The 16450-nt window shown below is 51.9% G+C and overlaps 1 protein-coding gene across 8 annotated transcripts in view; it reads right to left on the bottom strand.

The window, feature by feature from the left end:
* The window catches only part of MAPK7 (mitogen-activated protein kinase 7), a 34672-nt gene extending 32126 nt beyond the window's left edge, over nucleotides 1-2546 (bottom strand). For 2 of the 8 annotated variants that reach the window (XM_063656209.1, XM_063656214.1), the window contains exons 1-2: nucleotides 1502-2546; nucleotides 471-707 (exon numbers count right to left, since the gene is read on the bottom strand). In XM_063656209.1, coding sequence (XP_063512279.1) covers nucleotides 471-702 — 232 coding nt within the window. In that variant the 5' untranslated portion in view covers nucleotides 703-707; nucleotides 1502-2546. Of the gene's footprint in view, nucleotides 1-470; nucleotides 804-972; nucleotides 1346-1501 lie in introns of those variants that run through there. The other 6 variants (XR_010124664.1, XM_063656210.1, XM_063656207.1 and 3 more) reach the window with 6 other exon arrangements.
* Between the last annotated feature and the right edge of the window lie 13904 nt (nucleotides 2547-16450).

The following is a 16450-nucleotide window of genomic DNA, read 5'->3' as shown; positions in this document are numbered from 1 at the left end:
CCTTCACAACTCCCCTACGGGGCAGGTCCCAATAGGTCAACGTTAAAGAGAAGGAAATATGGCTTAGTAACTTGTTGGAGGTTGCACGGATGCCCAGTTCAGCCTCTTATGCCTACACGCTCTCCATCTCAGACCTCACCCATTCCACCACCAGTTAGTTCCTTATGCCAGTGTCTGGCTCCAGAACACATTTCTCTCTTAGACACGAAGGACTGGCTCTACATTCTGGTCTAACTGGGACTGTCATTTTTCTAAGGAGGAAGTAGGCAGGCAGGATGGCAAAACCACCAGGCCGGAGTTTCAGAGAACCAAGCCTCCCCGGAGCCTGGCAGGCAGAGGGCCCTGGTCAGTGTGTGTTGACCGGAGCCAGAACTCGCACCCCGCTTTCCTTCCCGGCTGTCTGGGACAGGCCGGTTTCCCACTCCCTGCGACGCTGCCACATCTGGGAGGCGACGGCTCAGGAAGCTCACCGGTGAGGCGGCGGCGGGCGGAGGACACCACTCCATAGGCCCCGTTGCCTATGGTCTCGATGATCTCGTACTCGTCGCCCACGTCAAAGGTCACATCGAAGGAGCGGGCTTTAAGCAGGGCCAGGTTCTTGGCCGCTACAGAGGCAGCGGTGTGGGCGGGTTCGGCCTTCACGGGCCCGGGGGGCTCCGCAGAGCCGTCCTCGCCGTCTTCCTCCTTCAGAGGCTCGGCCATGGTGTCTGTGTGGAGACTCGGGTGAGGAGAGGACCACCTACCGTGGGCCTCAGTGTCCCCTCTGCGGGCCAGGGAGCAGGACCAGGGAACTTCCCAGTTTCCTAAACCGACAAGGGCAGAAGCGCGCGGCTGGTTTGGGGCAGACTCGCTACCCCAGGGGTCCGGGCCCAGAGCCGGGGGCCCGCCAGGGTCGGGGGAGGGGGAGGCGAGGCGCGGGCCAGGAAGAAAGGGAGGGGCGGGGCACCTGGGTTTCCTCAGGGCCGCACTCACCCCCGCGCCTCCTCAAGGATTTCAGAGGTCCCGAGGCTCGCTGGCCTTCCGTCCCCAGCGCGGGGGTCTCCGAGGGTGGCTCACTTACTTGTTCAAAGGCCGCAGCCACCACCTCAGCGTCGTGAGCTGCCCTGTGCGTCCCCCTCCGCCCCGCCTCCCAAGACCACGCTCCCTCCAGCTCCTCGCCAATCGCTGAGCTACTTCTGAGGAGGGTCCTGCCCCTTCTACCTACTGCGTCCAATCCTAGCCCACCGGCCGAGAAAGCCACGCCTGGCGCGCGCCGCTGTCCAGCTCGCCGGCGGGAGCCGCCCAAAGGGTGCCCGGCACTTCGCAGGGGTGTGCTCCCCGCCCTGCACCGCCTTCAAACGCATGCGCACTGGTAGTCGGGCGCCAAGTGAATGGAAGGCAACGCCCCTGCACGTAGCGCGCGCGTCCCCATGAAGCGCTCGACCTCATCCGGCCAATCACAGCTAGTCCCGTGAGCTCGGGGAACTGCCCGGTCTGAGATGCCCAGGACTGGGACTGTTACCTTGGCTACTGTCTCCCGAAGTCCCCTTCCGCCCAGGGAATTGTGCCCACCATTTTCTTGGTCCCAGGAGCTCTGGGAATGTGTCATCCCCGGTAGAGGGTGCCCGTCACGGCCAACCACAGAGATCCCGGTCCTCCGGGATTCTAGAGCGTCCGGCCGAAACCTCTACTGACTTCCGGTGGCTGAGCCTTTCCGCAGCTTCCGGCCAAGTTGGACCGCAGCTCGCGGGTTCCTGGCTTCCAGGTGTCTTTCCTCAGCTCGTTTGTCTGTCCCGCGATTCCCGTGCTTTGGGCTGCAGCGGAGTTAACCGAGGCGGCCGCCCAACCTCTGCCCCTCTGCGGAGCCCGCGGGTAGGCGGAGCCCTCGCTGGAACCGGGGTGCCCCGACCCACCCCAAAATCCGATAGTTGATTCGTTCATTCATGTAGCAGATGTTTATGGAGCACCGCCCCTCTAAGGCTCAGTGCCGGGGGGCGAAGGTGGACATGGTGGATAGTGTGAGCTGGAAGGAAAGGTTTTCTAAAGGGAGCTCGAGGTAGGGCTGAAAAGAAGTGAAGAATTTTGGTTTCACTCCTAGGCGGCTTCTAGAAAAAAGCAATACGTATACATATTCGTACCTACCTCCCCTTTCGTGTACAAAATGTGGCATATTATGTTCTTTTCCTGAAGATCATTCCGTATCAATAACTGGAGGGGTCCCTCACTTTTAAACAACTTTTAATAACATACCATAAAACTCATCCTTTTATAGTGTACAATTCAGTGTTTTTTGGTGTATTCACAGTTGAGTAGCCATCATCACTACCTAATTTTAGGTAGAGTGGTTTATGGAACATTTTCATCGCTCCTGAAAGAAACCTGTGTGAACCAAGTATCTGAGACAAGTCTCAAGTCAATTTGGAAAGTTTATTTTGCCAATGTTAAGGACATAGTGGTGACAGCCTCAGGAGGTCCTACAACATGTGCCCAAGATGGTCGGGGCACAGCCAGCCTTTATACATTTTAGGAGGACATAATACATAAGTCAATACATGCAAGATTGACATTGATTTTATGTGCTTATTGGCCATTTGTCTCCTTTGGGGAAATGTCTGTTCAATGTCTATTCTGGAAGGGCGGGACAACTCAAAGGGGAGGGGCTTCCAAGTCACAGGTAGATTTAAACATATCCTGATTGGCACTTGGTTACAAGAGTTATTATCTATAGAAAGGAATATCTGGGTGATGATAAGGGGTTGTGGAGACCTAGGGTTTTTTGGTTTTTTATTTTATTTTGAGAGTGAGTCTCACTGTGTTGCCCAGGCTGGAGTGCAGTGGTGCGATCTCGGCTCACTGCAACCTCCCCCTCCTGGTCTCCTGCCTCAGCCCCCCGAATAGCTGGGATGACAGGCATGAGCCACCAAGCCCGGCTTTTTTTTTTTTTTTTTTTTGTATTTTATTAGAGATGGGGTTTCACCGTGTTGGCCTGGCTGGTCTCAAACTTCTGACCTCAAGTGATCCACGTCGCTCGGCCTCCCAAAGTGCTGGGATTACAGGTGTGAGCCACTGCACCTGGCCAGGAGACCTAGGTTTTATTATGCAGTTGAAGCCTCCCAGTAGCAGGCTATAGAGAGAATAGACAAATGTTTCTTATCAGACTCAAGGTCTATGTTGATGTTAATGTTGGAGGGATATAATAAGGCATGTCCAACTCCCACCTCCCATCGTGGCCTGAACCAGTCTTTCAGGTTAAATTTTAGGGTGTGCTGGCCAAGGAGGGAGTCCATTCAGATGGTTGCAAAGGGCCTTCTAATTTTATTTTTGGTTTATACCCATTAACGGTCACTCCTCATTCCTCTTTCACCTGAGCCCTTGCAACCACTGAACTACTTTCTGTCTCTATGGACTTGCCTGTTGTGGATACTCTATACTAATGGAATCACACACTGTGTAGTCTTTTGTGTTCAGCTTATTTCAGTTAGTATAAAGTTCATGTTGTCATATTAGCACTAATTTTTATGGCCAAATATATTGCATTGTTTAGATATACCATATTTTGTTTGTCCATCAGTTTATGAACATTTGGGTTGTTTCAATTTTTTGGCTATTATAAATAATGCTTCTGAGAACATTTGTGTACAAGTTTTTTGTGGACATGTTTTCATTTCTCTTGGGAGTGGGATTGCTGGGTCACATGGTAAACTATAAACTTCTTGAGAAAGTGCCAAGCTGTTTTCTTCAGCAGTTGCACCATTTTACAAATTCACCAGCAATATTTAAGAGTTCCGATTTCTCCACATCCTCACCAACACTTCTTTTCTTTTTTTGATACTGAGTCTCACTCTATCACCCAGGCTGGAGTGCAGTGGCACGATCTCGGCTCACTGTAACATCTGCACCCCAGGTTCAAGCAATTCTTCTGCCTCAGCTTCCCGAGTAGTTGGGATTACAGGTCCCTGCCACCATGTCCAGCTAATTTTTGTATTTTTATTAGAGATGAGGTTTCACCATGTTGGCCAGGCTGGTCTCGAACTCCTGACCTCAAGTGATCCACCTGCCTCAGCCTCCCAAAGTGCTGGGATTACAGTCATGAGCCACAGTACCCAGCCTTATTATTATTATTATTTTTTTTAATTATAGCCATCCTAGTGGGTGTGAAGTGATACGTCATTGTAGTTTTGATTTGCATTTCCCTAATGACTAAGGATGTTTTCACGGCTTATTGGCCATTTGTCTCCTTTGGGGAAATGTCTGTTCAATATCTATTCAAATCCTTTGACCTTTTTTTTTTTTTTTCTTTTTGAGACAGGGTTTCACTCCAGCCCAGGCTAGAGTGCGGTGGCAGGATCTCGGCTCACTGCAACCTCCGCCTCCCAAGCTCAAGTGATTCTCCTGCCTCAGCCTCCCAAGTAGCTAGGACTACAGGTGCACATCGTTGCACCCAGCTAATTTTTGTATTTTTAGCAGAGACAGGGTCTCACTGTGTTGGCCAGGCTAGTCTTGAACTCCTGAGCTCAAGTGATCCGCCCACGTCAGCCTCCCAAAGTGCTGGGATTACAGGCATGAGCCACCGCACTCAGCCCTTTGTCCATTTTTAATTGGATTATTTGCCTTTTTATTGTTGAGCTGTTAGAGTTCTTTATATATTCTAAATAAAAATCCCTTATCAGATGATTTGCAGATACAGATATTACCTTATTAGATGATTTACAGATATTTACTTCCCATGATTTACAGATATTTACTTCCATTTCTCAGGTTGTCTTTTCACTTTCTTGATAACGTCCTGTGTTCCACAAAAGTTTTTAATTTTGATGAAGTCCAGTTATCTATTTTGTCTTTTGTCACTTGTGCTATTGTCATATCTAAAAAAAAAAATGCACTCATTTTTACAGCTGCATAATATTCCTTTACAAATGTAACCTGTTTAACCAAGACCCCCTAGATAGACATTTAGATTAGTTCAGTTTTTTCACTATTGCAAACAATGCTGCAATAAATTTTCTTGAACATATCATTTTGCACACAGCAAGTGTATATGCAGGAAGAATACCAGAAGTGGGAGTGTCAAGTTAAAGAGTATTGTTCTTACAATTTTAGTAGCTAATGTCAAATTTCTATCCTTAGAGATTATACTGATTTAGACACCCACCAGTGGTATGAGAGAATGACTCACATGGTGCTTTTTAAAAGCTTGGAATTATTTGCCCGTCAAAAATGGGGAGATTTGCCATAAGAATCCTGATTTTTGCTTTCTTTTGGAAAATCAGATCAGCATTTCTATGTAGCCATCGAACTGTGACCCCGCCATTGAAAGAACATGTGCTCTCTAATTCACCACAGTCCCTGCCACTCCCTGACAGCCTCCCCAGCACAGGCTGAGGGTCAGATGCTACTTATCATTGTGCTTTCACAACTGTTTTCTACATCTTATTAAAAGCAGGAAAACAAAAGAGGCTGAGATGACATGTGTTTCAGGAAAAGAAAGACCAAGTATATCTTTTTGTGGGAACAAAGACAATCTCATGTGTTGTATACAGATGCTCCACTCACTCGGCTCACGTTTCCTGCACGGCCACGGCGGGCATTTGAGTTCAAGATTTCTGGTTTAGGTTACCGAAACCCTCTGAACTAATCTAAATGTCTACCTAGGATTTTTGAGTAGACAAATGCCCTTCACAGCTGCCTTCCTGAAAGTATTTCTGGCAGACATCATGGAGGGTGTACTTGAAGGCAGAGCATGCCTTGATTAAAAGACAGACGTGGGATTGGGTGCAGTGACTCATGCCTGTAATCCCAGCACTCTAGGAGGCTGAGGCTGGGGGATCACCTGAGGTCAAGAGTTTGAGACCAGCCTGGCCAACATGGTGAAACCCTGTCTCTACTAAAAATACAAAAATTAGGCTGGGCGCGGTGTCTCAATCCCAGCACTTTGGGAGTCCGAGGCAGGTGGATCACCTGAGGTCAGGGTTTCGAGACCAGCCTGACCAACATGGTGAAACCCTGACTCTACTAAAAATACAAAATACAAAAATTAGCTGGGCGTGTTGGCAGGCACCTGTAATCCCAGCTACTCAGGAGGCTGAGGCAGGAGAATTGCTTGAACCCGGGAGGTGGAGGTTGCAGTGAGCCGAGATGGTGCCACTGCACTCCAGCCTGGGTGACACAGTGAGACTCTGTCTCAAAAAAAAGGTAAAAAAAGAGGTATATAAAGGGGTAAATGCAGGACATGTGATAGTGTCCATTTCTAGCAATGGAGATGTCACCAAGATGAGGAACCAAGAAGCAGAACAGGTTGGGGGGTGCCGATGTGCTTTGAGACTCTTTTAGTCATCTGTGACATGGTAATTATTATCTCTAATCCAAGCCCTGGAGACCTTCCTGAGCCCCAGAACCTTACCCTCATTCAGGGACGTCCATCACGGCAGTGGGCATCCCTTTTTGTCAGTCCCAGCATGGGTTCCAGGGTAGCCTCCCATTGGACAGACTCAGCGTGGGGAAGAGGGGGTATGCTGATTGGCCAGACCCGAATCACCTGTCCACCTCTGGAAGTGGGGCAGGGAGTCCGGCTCAGCCAAACTCCTCAGACCAGGTATGGATGAGGGCCATTTCCCCACAGGAAACCTGAGCTTTCAGGAAGGTGGATGGACGTGGGTCAGCAGAAATAATAGATGTGCCCGACTGTTCGCACCCCTCTGCCGCAAGAGCGGGTGTGGTTAAAAACTTTGAGGAGCGCAGGTGGATTGTCCGAGTGGGGTGCCGCTCTGCTGATGTTACTGCCTCCCTTCCAATCCCATGCTCTTAAGTTTTACGAAGGCACACTTTGGTTTCAGAAACACCTGGGTTTGAATCCAGCTCCATCACATGGAGGCCAGGGCATCCTTTCTTGTCTGTGCTGTATGCTGGGGTCAGAGCCATGAGCACAAGTCCCAGCTTTCTCTGATGAGGGAAATCTGTGACAGGCACCGAGATGGGGGGCCGGCCCTGGGGAGCTAAGAATGGGCCCTTTGCCCAGCACAGGAAGTCAGGAAGGGGCCCTGGAAGTGACATGTAAGTCAGGACCTAATGGACGAGCATGCGGCAGCAGAGGGACAGTGGGGGCAAAGGACACAGAGCTGATGCGGGTGAGAGTGTGGCACATCTCAGGGCCACGAGAAGGCCAGAGGGAAGTGGCAGGAGGGAGGGGGTCACACAGAGACATGGAGACTAGAAAGTTAGGCAGGGGTGAGACCATGCAGGGCCCCAAGGCCATGGAGGTAGCCAAGACTGACAGCCCTGACCTTGAGTTGCTCATCCGTGAAGTGGGGATGTTCAGATCCACCTGGTTGCATTGTTTTGTGGACTCGAGGAATTATATCTGCAGGGGCACCTGACACAGGGTCTGGCCCTTCACCAGCGCTGCAGCAGCCGCCCTTGTTAACGCTGTCCCCGCTCCGCCCAGTCCCTGCGGTGTTCCAGCAGCATCTTCAGTGTGTAAGCGTTTCTACCTTCATCTTTCTCCGAGGGGGACTCAGGTGATGCATCATTGTCCCTGGTTACAGGTGACAAAATGGGCTCAACTGTGGGAGGGGCCTCTGTTTGTAGGACTCCCTGCACCAGGGTTTTCCTTCTTTACACACACACAGCTCTCTGATTAGTGCCAGCAGCCACGAGTAATCCGGTTCAGTCACCCAGTGCGTGGCTGGGGTGTAGGAGGAAGCCCAAGTGGCCAAACCACAACCCACACCCATGTCTGTGGCAGCTTCTCCCACAGCCCACACTCTGAAGGGCAGGCAGTTGTCTTTCTGCAGGACCCCCACCCCTTCCCTTCCCTGCCTTCTTTGGCAGGCCCTTCTGCTCCAGGGGCCATCTACCTGCTAGGGCAGTCTTGGGAAGGATGGATTGTCCCTGTGTCAGGAAGGGAGGCCAGTTTAACAGATGAATCTGCCAAGGACACTGTCTCTTCCCAACAGGGGTATTGCAGGCACCAATGGGACAGGTTGGGGAGGAGAATTTGGGACCAAGAACACCCATGAGCCCTTAGAAGCCACCATAGAGGTGAGGACTGAATTGTAATCCCATCAGCTGGTGACCTTAGGCAAGTCTCGGCCCTCTCTGAGCCTCAGTCTCACTTCTGCAAAATGGGAGTAGTGATCTGTTCCCCAGTCATGCAGGAAGGAATCTCCCCAAGGCTGAAAGTGGGATGTTGATCTAAATCATAACTGGTTCCGGGTGCCTATACACACACATTCACACACAGACAACACTCTTAGGTACATGTTTACATTCACACACAAAGATTTCCACAAACACGCACAGAGATTTGCACAAGTACACACAAAGGGCAGAGGTACACACAAGCTACTGGGACATACACCCTAGGTACACATACGGGACTTGCACACAAAGACAAATCCACACACAGGACACACAGCAACACACACACTCCTCCCTCCCTCCAGTGCTGCTGCCTGTTCGCTCTGCCTCTGCACACACAGTGGCCAGGGCCACCTGCCTTCCTCGCCCTGTATCAGGAAAATTGGAGGGGATGATCGCATCTAAAAGTGCCTTACATGCAGGGGCTCAAGGTGAGCAGGGTTCACCCAGAGAGGCGAAGGCACCAAAGCAGTGGAAAGCAGTGGGGCTTGATGGGCAGGGTGGGCTTTGTTGTGGCTGACCTGCCCATAGGACGTGGAGGATCCAGGCCTCCAGAATTGATCCTTGCCTTGGCTCAGCCCAGTGTGGCATTTGCATGCGGCCCTCCCCTTGGGAAAGGGACTGCCCCTGAGGCCAGCCTATGAGTTGAGTGTGGTTTTAGTGGAGGAAAGGGCAGGAAGCCGCATCTGGGAAATGGCTGCCCATGGCTTCCAGAGGCCGGGCTGGGTGGCTGACCTCACAGCCAGATGGCTCCAAACACCTCTTGGGGCCTCACCCCTGCTTCCACCATTCAGCACAGCCAGGCTGACCACAGACCTGGGTGGGGGAACCTGGTCACATCCTGTCACCATGCCTGGAGTTCCACCATTGGTTCTGCAGTCCTCTGTGGTCCCAAGAGAGCCCAGCAGCTGAGCAAACACACTGAGGCTGACATCGCCCATCCCAGAACATTCCCCAAGGCCTATGTTTGCCTGCCAGAAAGATCCCAAGTCTGTGAGGGACACACCCAGCACATGTCACCGAGATGTCAACCACATGGCCACACACCCCTCCTCCTGGCCCTCTGCTCTTCTCTGGAATGGTGGCATCTCTCCTCTGAGGGTTGTTCTCCCTGAGCTCCAGATCCAACACCCAGTTGTCCTAAGATATCTCCCCCGTGCGCACCCTGAGAAGCCACTCTGCACATTAGCCAGAGCAATCTTTCAAAAAACAACTCAAATCGTGTTCCTGCAACCGCTGCCCCATCTCATGGAATAAAATCCATCACCAAGGCTTGCAAGGCCCTGCCCATGAAGAATGAAAGGGAGATGGGAGGTGGCCGTCGGTGAAGTGCCCAAGTTTTCTGAGTCCAGGGTGTAGTGACAACTCTAGCTTGTCTGGTTTCCTCTGAGATCATCATTTCACCCATCAGTGATGTGCTCCCTGCCCAGTTTCCTCTCTCAATCTGCAGGAAAAGCCTGTAGGAAATGACTGAGGGGCAGGTGTGGTCCAGAGTGAGTTGGGGTGTGGGCCATGTTTGGCAGGGCACTAGGTAGGAATCCTGCTCTGAACATCTTAGGAGGAGGGAATGGCCATGGGGTGGGCGGAATCACACAGCGAGTCTTCCAGAAGCAATCATGAATCTCCATCTTCCACCTGCCACCTGGGTTGCTAGCTAAAACACAGGATATCCAGTGTTTTAAATTGGAATTTCAAATAAACAACAAATAATTCTTTAGTTAGGTATGTCCCAAGTAGTGCATGCATCCTGTATTTTTCTTTGCTAAGTCTGGCAAACCTACCTGGATGACCACGTCTGCCTGCTCCTCGGCCTCTCAGCTTTCCCCCGACACCCACACAGAGGGATCCTGTAAAAACCCAAGTCACTTAACCTCCAGCCACTCAGGCCCTGGGTGATCTGGGCCTGGCAAGTTATCTGACCTCATCTCCTACCCCCAGTGATGGGCTGGTAAAGTGGCACATCCCGTTTTCTGAGAAAAAATAAAATATAAAATAGTAAAGCCCTGATTGTAGCGTTGGCCAATTTCCTTGGTGTAAATATTCCTTCCGTGGTTGATTGCAAGCTGCCAGCATGACACACCGAATGCGGAGCTGGGAAGAGGTGCACAGTTGTCTCAGTGCAGGCAGGCTCCAGACTGCCCCTCCCTCCATGCAGGGCCTTTTCACTGACTATGCTCTTTGCCTGGACGTGCACACCCCCAGATCCATGCATGACTCAACCCTTCACTTCTTTCTGGACTTTGCTCCAATGTCTTCTCCTGAGAGGGAATTGCTTGTCTACCATAACCCTATACGCCCCCGCATCCCTCGCTAGCTCTTTGCCATGATTCATGTTTTTTCTTCATAGCAGTTCTCAAAAACAAAAAAGAATGTCATCCACTTCACTATTTCTCAGAGGAGGAAAATGTAGCTCTTAGAAACAAGCATCCTAGAACCGTCAGAGGTGCTTATACTCAGCAACATCCAGTGTAAGAAACATAACTCATGGTTCTGGGTTTGTTTTTGTTTTGTAAGAGATGGGGTCTTGCTCTGGCACCAAAGCTGAAATACAGTGGCGCCATCAGTTCACTGCATCCTCAAACCCTGGCTCAGGCGCTCCTCCCGCCTCAGCCTCCCAAGTAGCCAGGGTCACAGGCCCGCACCACCACGCCTGGCTAATTTATTTATTGTATTTTTCTTAGAGACAGGGTCTCTATTTGCCCAGGCTGGTCTTAAACTCCTGGGCTCGAAGGATCCTCCTGCCCCAGCCTCCCAAAGTGCTAGGATTAGAGGCATGAGTCACTGTGCCCCACCCCAAAATGAATGATTTTTAAAGACCTACAATTTTTTTTCAGAATTTGGCCAGCAATTCAACTTGTCTGTCTACAAGTAAACTGGACTCCAATCATGTCATCATCTTCACTGTGGAGACCATTGCTGACATTTACTGAGCCCTACTAGTAGGGACCTTATGATCCTCATTTTCCCAGAAGCTGAGACTCAGAGAGGTTAAGCAAACAGCCCAGGGTCACATAGCCAGTGAGGGGGAAGAGTTTGGACTGGAACTCAGCTCTGTCTGCTGACTAACTCCTAGAAGAAGCTACTCCAAGCACTTTCTCCCGTGAGCTTCAGGGGTAAAGGGGGCGTGCCTAGCCCCTGAGTCACGGTTTAGAAAGGCCAGGGATTCCCGCAGCCCTTCAAATGACTTAACAGGAGAGTGAGATAGTCCAGGCAATGCCCTCTTCTCATTAATGAAGATTTTGAGGCCCAGAATACGGCAGTGACTGGCCTGGGCTCACACTGCAAGTTGAGGAAAGGCTGTCGATGGAACCTGAGAGCCGTCTATCCCACCTCGGGCTCTGCCTCAGACCCAGACCGGGTTATTCTGTTATGCTGCAGGAGGCTGGATCCGAGTTGTCTCCCCCCATGTCAGACTCTAGGCCCTCCCTGTGGCTGGAACCCGAGGGCCCAGCCCTACCCACAAGGCCTCAGGGCCCCCCAGAGTGCTCCCCAAAGACCGCCACTCATGCATTCACTCAACAAGCATTTAGTAAATGATCCCAGTGCACCCACCCTCCACTGCATATGCCGGGACTTTGAGTCTGGCTGGGGAGACCAAGTCAGACCACTAGTGTGGAAGGGCTGTGACCAAGGGGCTGAGGAAGCCCAGGGAGAGCCCCTAGACCAAGTTGGGGATCAGAAAAAAGACATCCCAGAGGAAGGGGCATTTATCTGGCTCTTGAAGTTCAACAGGAAGCTTCCAGGCAGAAATGGCAGGAAGGACTTTCTAGAACAAAGGAACAGCATTTGCAAAGACAAGGTGATAGACAGAATGCCCCTGAATTAGACACATAAAAAATGGTTGATTGGCCGGGTGCAGTAGCTCACACCTGTAATCCCAGCACTTTGGGAGGCCAAGGCAGGTGGATCACTTGACGTCAGGAGTTCGAGCCCAGCCTGGCCAACATGGGGAAACCCTGTCTCTACCAAAAATACAAAAATTAGCTGGGCATGGTGGCGGGCACCAATAATCCCAGCTACTTGGGAGGCTGAGGCAGGAGAATCGCTTGAACCCGGGAGGCAGAGGTTGCAGTGAGCCAAGATGGCGCCACTGCACTCCAGCCTGGGCAACAAGAGTGAAACTCTGTCTCAAAAAAAAAAAAAAAAAAAAAAAAAAAAGATTGATTTTAGGTTATGTGAACTTCCTCTCAAAAAATAAACACACAACATTGCTGAGAACGTCATGTGCAGGTGCAGAGGCCAAAGCGGCTCCATCTCAGAGGCGAATCTGCCATGCTGGCTTCTGATTGACCCCAGTTCCAGAAAGGCCTCTAAGATTTCTACTTTATCTACCGTCACTGGCAATGCTGATCAATTGTCCTACACACCCCTTCTGAAGCACTTATGCCCTTTCCCTATGCTATACATGCCTTGGCTCTAGAGGTAACAGTGCAGAGACCTACCTGTCTCGTGACCGCCCAAGACATGGCTTCTGTTCATATGCCTCTATTAAATGCTTCTTTCTGAGAAACCGGATTTGTCTGCCTTTTTGGCCTCTCAGCCCCCGTGCCTTCTGGTTTGCATAGACCTGCCCACCGTAGAACCGCAGGCATACACTACTTCAAGGCTGAGGGGAAGGGTGACGTGAGGCCCAAGGAATCGTCAGGGACAGGCCACAAAGGGTATTGACTTGGCACCATTTGTGAAATTCAGGCGAGTGCCTGCACCAGGCATTTCAAGCAACTAGCATTCCAAGTGTGGCCCCTCCACTGAAGAGCCAAGAGGCAAAGACAGAAGAAAAGACCTATAAGGCCTTTGAGAGAAATGATTTGGGGACTCGGAGTCACAGGGACCCTGATTTGAATCCCAACTCTGCTTCCAACTCACTGTGATCTTAGGAAGTCGGTTTGTCTGTGAGCCTTGACTTCCCCATCTGTAAAGGGGCTAGGAGCACTGGTCTTGGGGGGGTCACTGTGAGGACCCCAGAATCACAGGTGCTCAGGACTTCGTGGGGTGTAAAGAGAGGGCAGATGGGATTATATATATTGTTACTGTTGGTCTCAGCCAGCTGCCCTCTCTGCCTCTTACCTGAGACAGGAGGCAGAGCAGGACTCTGAGAAGTCCCCTGCCCCAGGACCCAGGACAAGTTCCTGGGAGGAGGATCTGGAGACCCCAGTGCCAAGTCTGTATGCAGGATGCCTGCCCCTAGTGTGCACCCCAGGGCTGCCCACCCCTTGAAGGTGCTGAGGGTGGACCCCGATGACCAGGGCAGAGCAGATGGAGGGCTGTCCTCAAGGAGGCCCAGCTTCCTTAGAGATGAGTGAGCTCCCTGTCTAGACAGAAAAGCAAGCAGAGCCAGACACCCACTTATAGTGAGCTTCTGGGTGAGAAGTGGGCAGCAGACTGTGGGGCCAAGGGGAGAGGCTTCAAGGAAGACTTCACAAGAGTGGGCTCTGAAGGCTACAAAGGAGTTCTCTGGGCGGATACGGTAGGAGATGATGAGCTGGGTAGAAGGAACAGCATGTGCAAACCAGGAGGCATGAAAAAGCAGGAGCACCCCAGGAACGACTTTAGCAACAAGAATAGCTGCAATGTATACACCTACTATGTGCCCACAAACTTTTTAATTAAAAAAAAAAAAGAATAGCTACAAATGTATGGAACTTTGACATATATTATCACATTTAATCCTCACAACAATCCCCTGGGTGTGATGAGGAAACTGAGACTCCGAGAGGTTAAAGGACTTTCCCTGAGTCACATAGGATTCCACTGCAGACAGTCTGATTTTGAGCTGGAGGGGCAAGGGGTGGAAGCTGGGCTGCAGAGGTCGCAGGGCTGGATGGAAAGAGATGCATGGTAGACCTGCAAGGCCCTGGGACCCCCAGCTGAGCTCTGAGGCCTCAGTCTCCTGAGGTGCAGGGTCCAGGCTGGCTGAGGCCTCCAGCAAGAAGGGCCCAGACAAATGGCTTGGCCAGGCCAGCATCTTCCTGGACACCTGGTGCCGCTGTGAGGGGGCCCTCATCTCCCAAGAGTGGGTGCTCACAGGCACCAACTGCTTTGACAGGTGGGTGCACGGCCAGGAGGGGTGGTGGAGAGGGGCTCCAGGAGGGTGGCCCCCAGCCTCTCCACCTCTCCACTTCCCCTTCACCTTCTCTCTCCATAGTTGGCCTTGGTCCCACTTCAGTGTGACCTTGGGTCCAGATCAACTGCAGATGGACTCTTGTGAGATCAAGTTACCATGGGGGAGCTGCTCTTGTCCTCAGTAGGGCCTGAGGGCTCTGGGTTTGGTAGCCTGGTCCTGGCACAACTGGCAAGGGGCAAGGCCTCCGTCGCTCACAAGTGCTGTGCAGCCCATCCCCCTGGCCACCCAATCCCACTGTTCCCTCTTCCTGAGACAGCTCTGCTGGGGCCAGGGGTTTGAACCGATTTCAGTTAAGGATGGGAGCAGAAGCCTGGGATGGTTGAGAGACTGGGGGAGGCAGATGGCCAGGGTGGAGCTTGGGACCCTGCAGGGGCTCTGGCCAGCTGTCCGGCAGCACCATGGCCGTAGGCATGCAGGGAAGAGGGCTGGTGCTGACACCTGCTCTGCTCGAGCTGGCTTCCAGCCTCACCCCTGCCCAATGGCTGACAGCCCCGCCTGCCCAATGTGCTGGAAGCTTTCCTGAAGGGACTGCGTGGGAGTGCACCAGAGGACAGAGCTGTACTAAGAGTGAGGTGGGAGCGAGGAATGTCTAGGAGCCCAGGAAGGCATCTGGGGGTGGAGAGACTTGGCACAGGCACAGGCAGGGAAGCTTGGCAATATATGTTAACAACCAGCATGGCTGGACTGGTGCAGATCTGCTGGATGTCAGCCAGGCTGAGGGTCTGCCCCATCCCATTGCAGATCCCTACATCCCACCCCAAGAGCTGCAGAGTGTCCTGCTGAGATCGATGCATGTCAGCATCTGCAGAGACTACCTTCTCCTCCAACCTGACTGTCCTGACCTGAAGGATAGCCTGCCCAAGGACTTCTAGTGCACCAGGCTCTCCACTGGGCCCTTGAACTGGTGTTAAGGATTCCAGCAGGTCCTATGCAAGCCCCTATGCAAGCCTCTGAGACACCCTCCCCCAAAGTCACTTCTAATGCTACTAGACTTGTTAAAGTTAGGCCTGGTCACCCTCCCATCCTATCCTGGAGCCTTCCATTCCCCAACACCCAGGGGTCGGGCTTATTTGTACCCCTGAAGGCCACCCTAGAACTTCCCACCCCTTGGGGAGACTCCCCCATTATGTCCTATTCGAATGTGGGGCAGCCTTTGGTATAGCCAGGTCTTAAACTATTGGGAGCCCCCAGTTATTCGATAACTACAAGCATTTTGCTGAAAACTTTTGTGCAATACCAACCCTCAAAGGCCAAAGGGAGGAAATAATTGGGTGAGACTGATAGAATATGTGGGAGAAAACACCTTAACTGGAAAGAGATGGACAGATTGGGGGAAGAAGGGAGTATGACCCCCTCTCCAGGAGGGGAAATGGGCTCTGTCTTGGGCTCTGGGTGCAGCACTTGGGCCACCAGCCCACCCGTCCCCTCCCCCAGCTGCTCTTGTCAGATGTGTGAACTGGTTACCCACTGCCCCCCTCCCCTGGTCAAATATCTTTGCTCACCAGGCAGGGGGTGGTTCAGTGGGTGCAGGCTGGGCTGAGACTGCTCCTTCTCTCCCTCATGCAGATGGTTGATGGGACTCCCCTAGTCTGCTCCCAAGCTGGGAGCTGCAGAATGTGATGACCTGGGGTCCCTGCCCGGAGCCTGGCCTCCCGGGAGTCTACACACCTGTGAATCCCTTCATTTCCTGGATCCAGGATAATGTCTCCAACGTCTCCTTTGACACGTCTGCCAACAGATGCTCTTGGGGCTGGCCCAGGACAAGACAGAGGCAATGAGGGTTGTTAGCCTCTGGAGTCCTGGGTTTGAATCCTGACTTAGCTACTTACCTGCTTTTGCCATCTGAATCTGTTTCCTCCTCTGTAAAATGGAGATGTCTTCAATTATTCATTTATCAACAAGTTAGTAGTTACCAAGTGCTTACTATGTGACAGGCCACTAAGATACAAGACTGTATCTTGACAGATTCGTGGATTCTGGCTAGCAACTCCCCTGAGCGCTGGCTGATTGGGATGCCAGGCGCCACCCGCTGCGGACCTCAGTTTCCCCAGCTTCGAACTAAAGAGCGATGGCTTGGATGTAAGGATTCTTGAGTTCCCTCCCAAGTTTGTTTAATAACTTTTTCGAGGGCAAGGGTCTCCAAGCCACAAGGGCGCATCCTTTTCATCTGCTTGGACACTGCTTGGCCCCAGCTGGGGAGCCTCCTCCGAG

This window comes from Pongo pygmaeus, chromosome 19 (assembly GCF_028885625.2).
Source record: "Pongo pygmaeus isolate AG05252 chromosome 19, NHGRI_mPonPyg2-v2.0_pri, whole genome shotgun sequence".
Lineage (NCBI taxonomy): Eukaryota > Metazoa > Chordata > Mammalia > Primates > Hominidae > Pongo > Pongo pygmaeus.
Note: the sequence above shows the minus strand (reverse complement) of the source record. Positions and strands in the feature narration are given on the sequence as shown.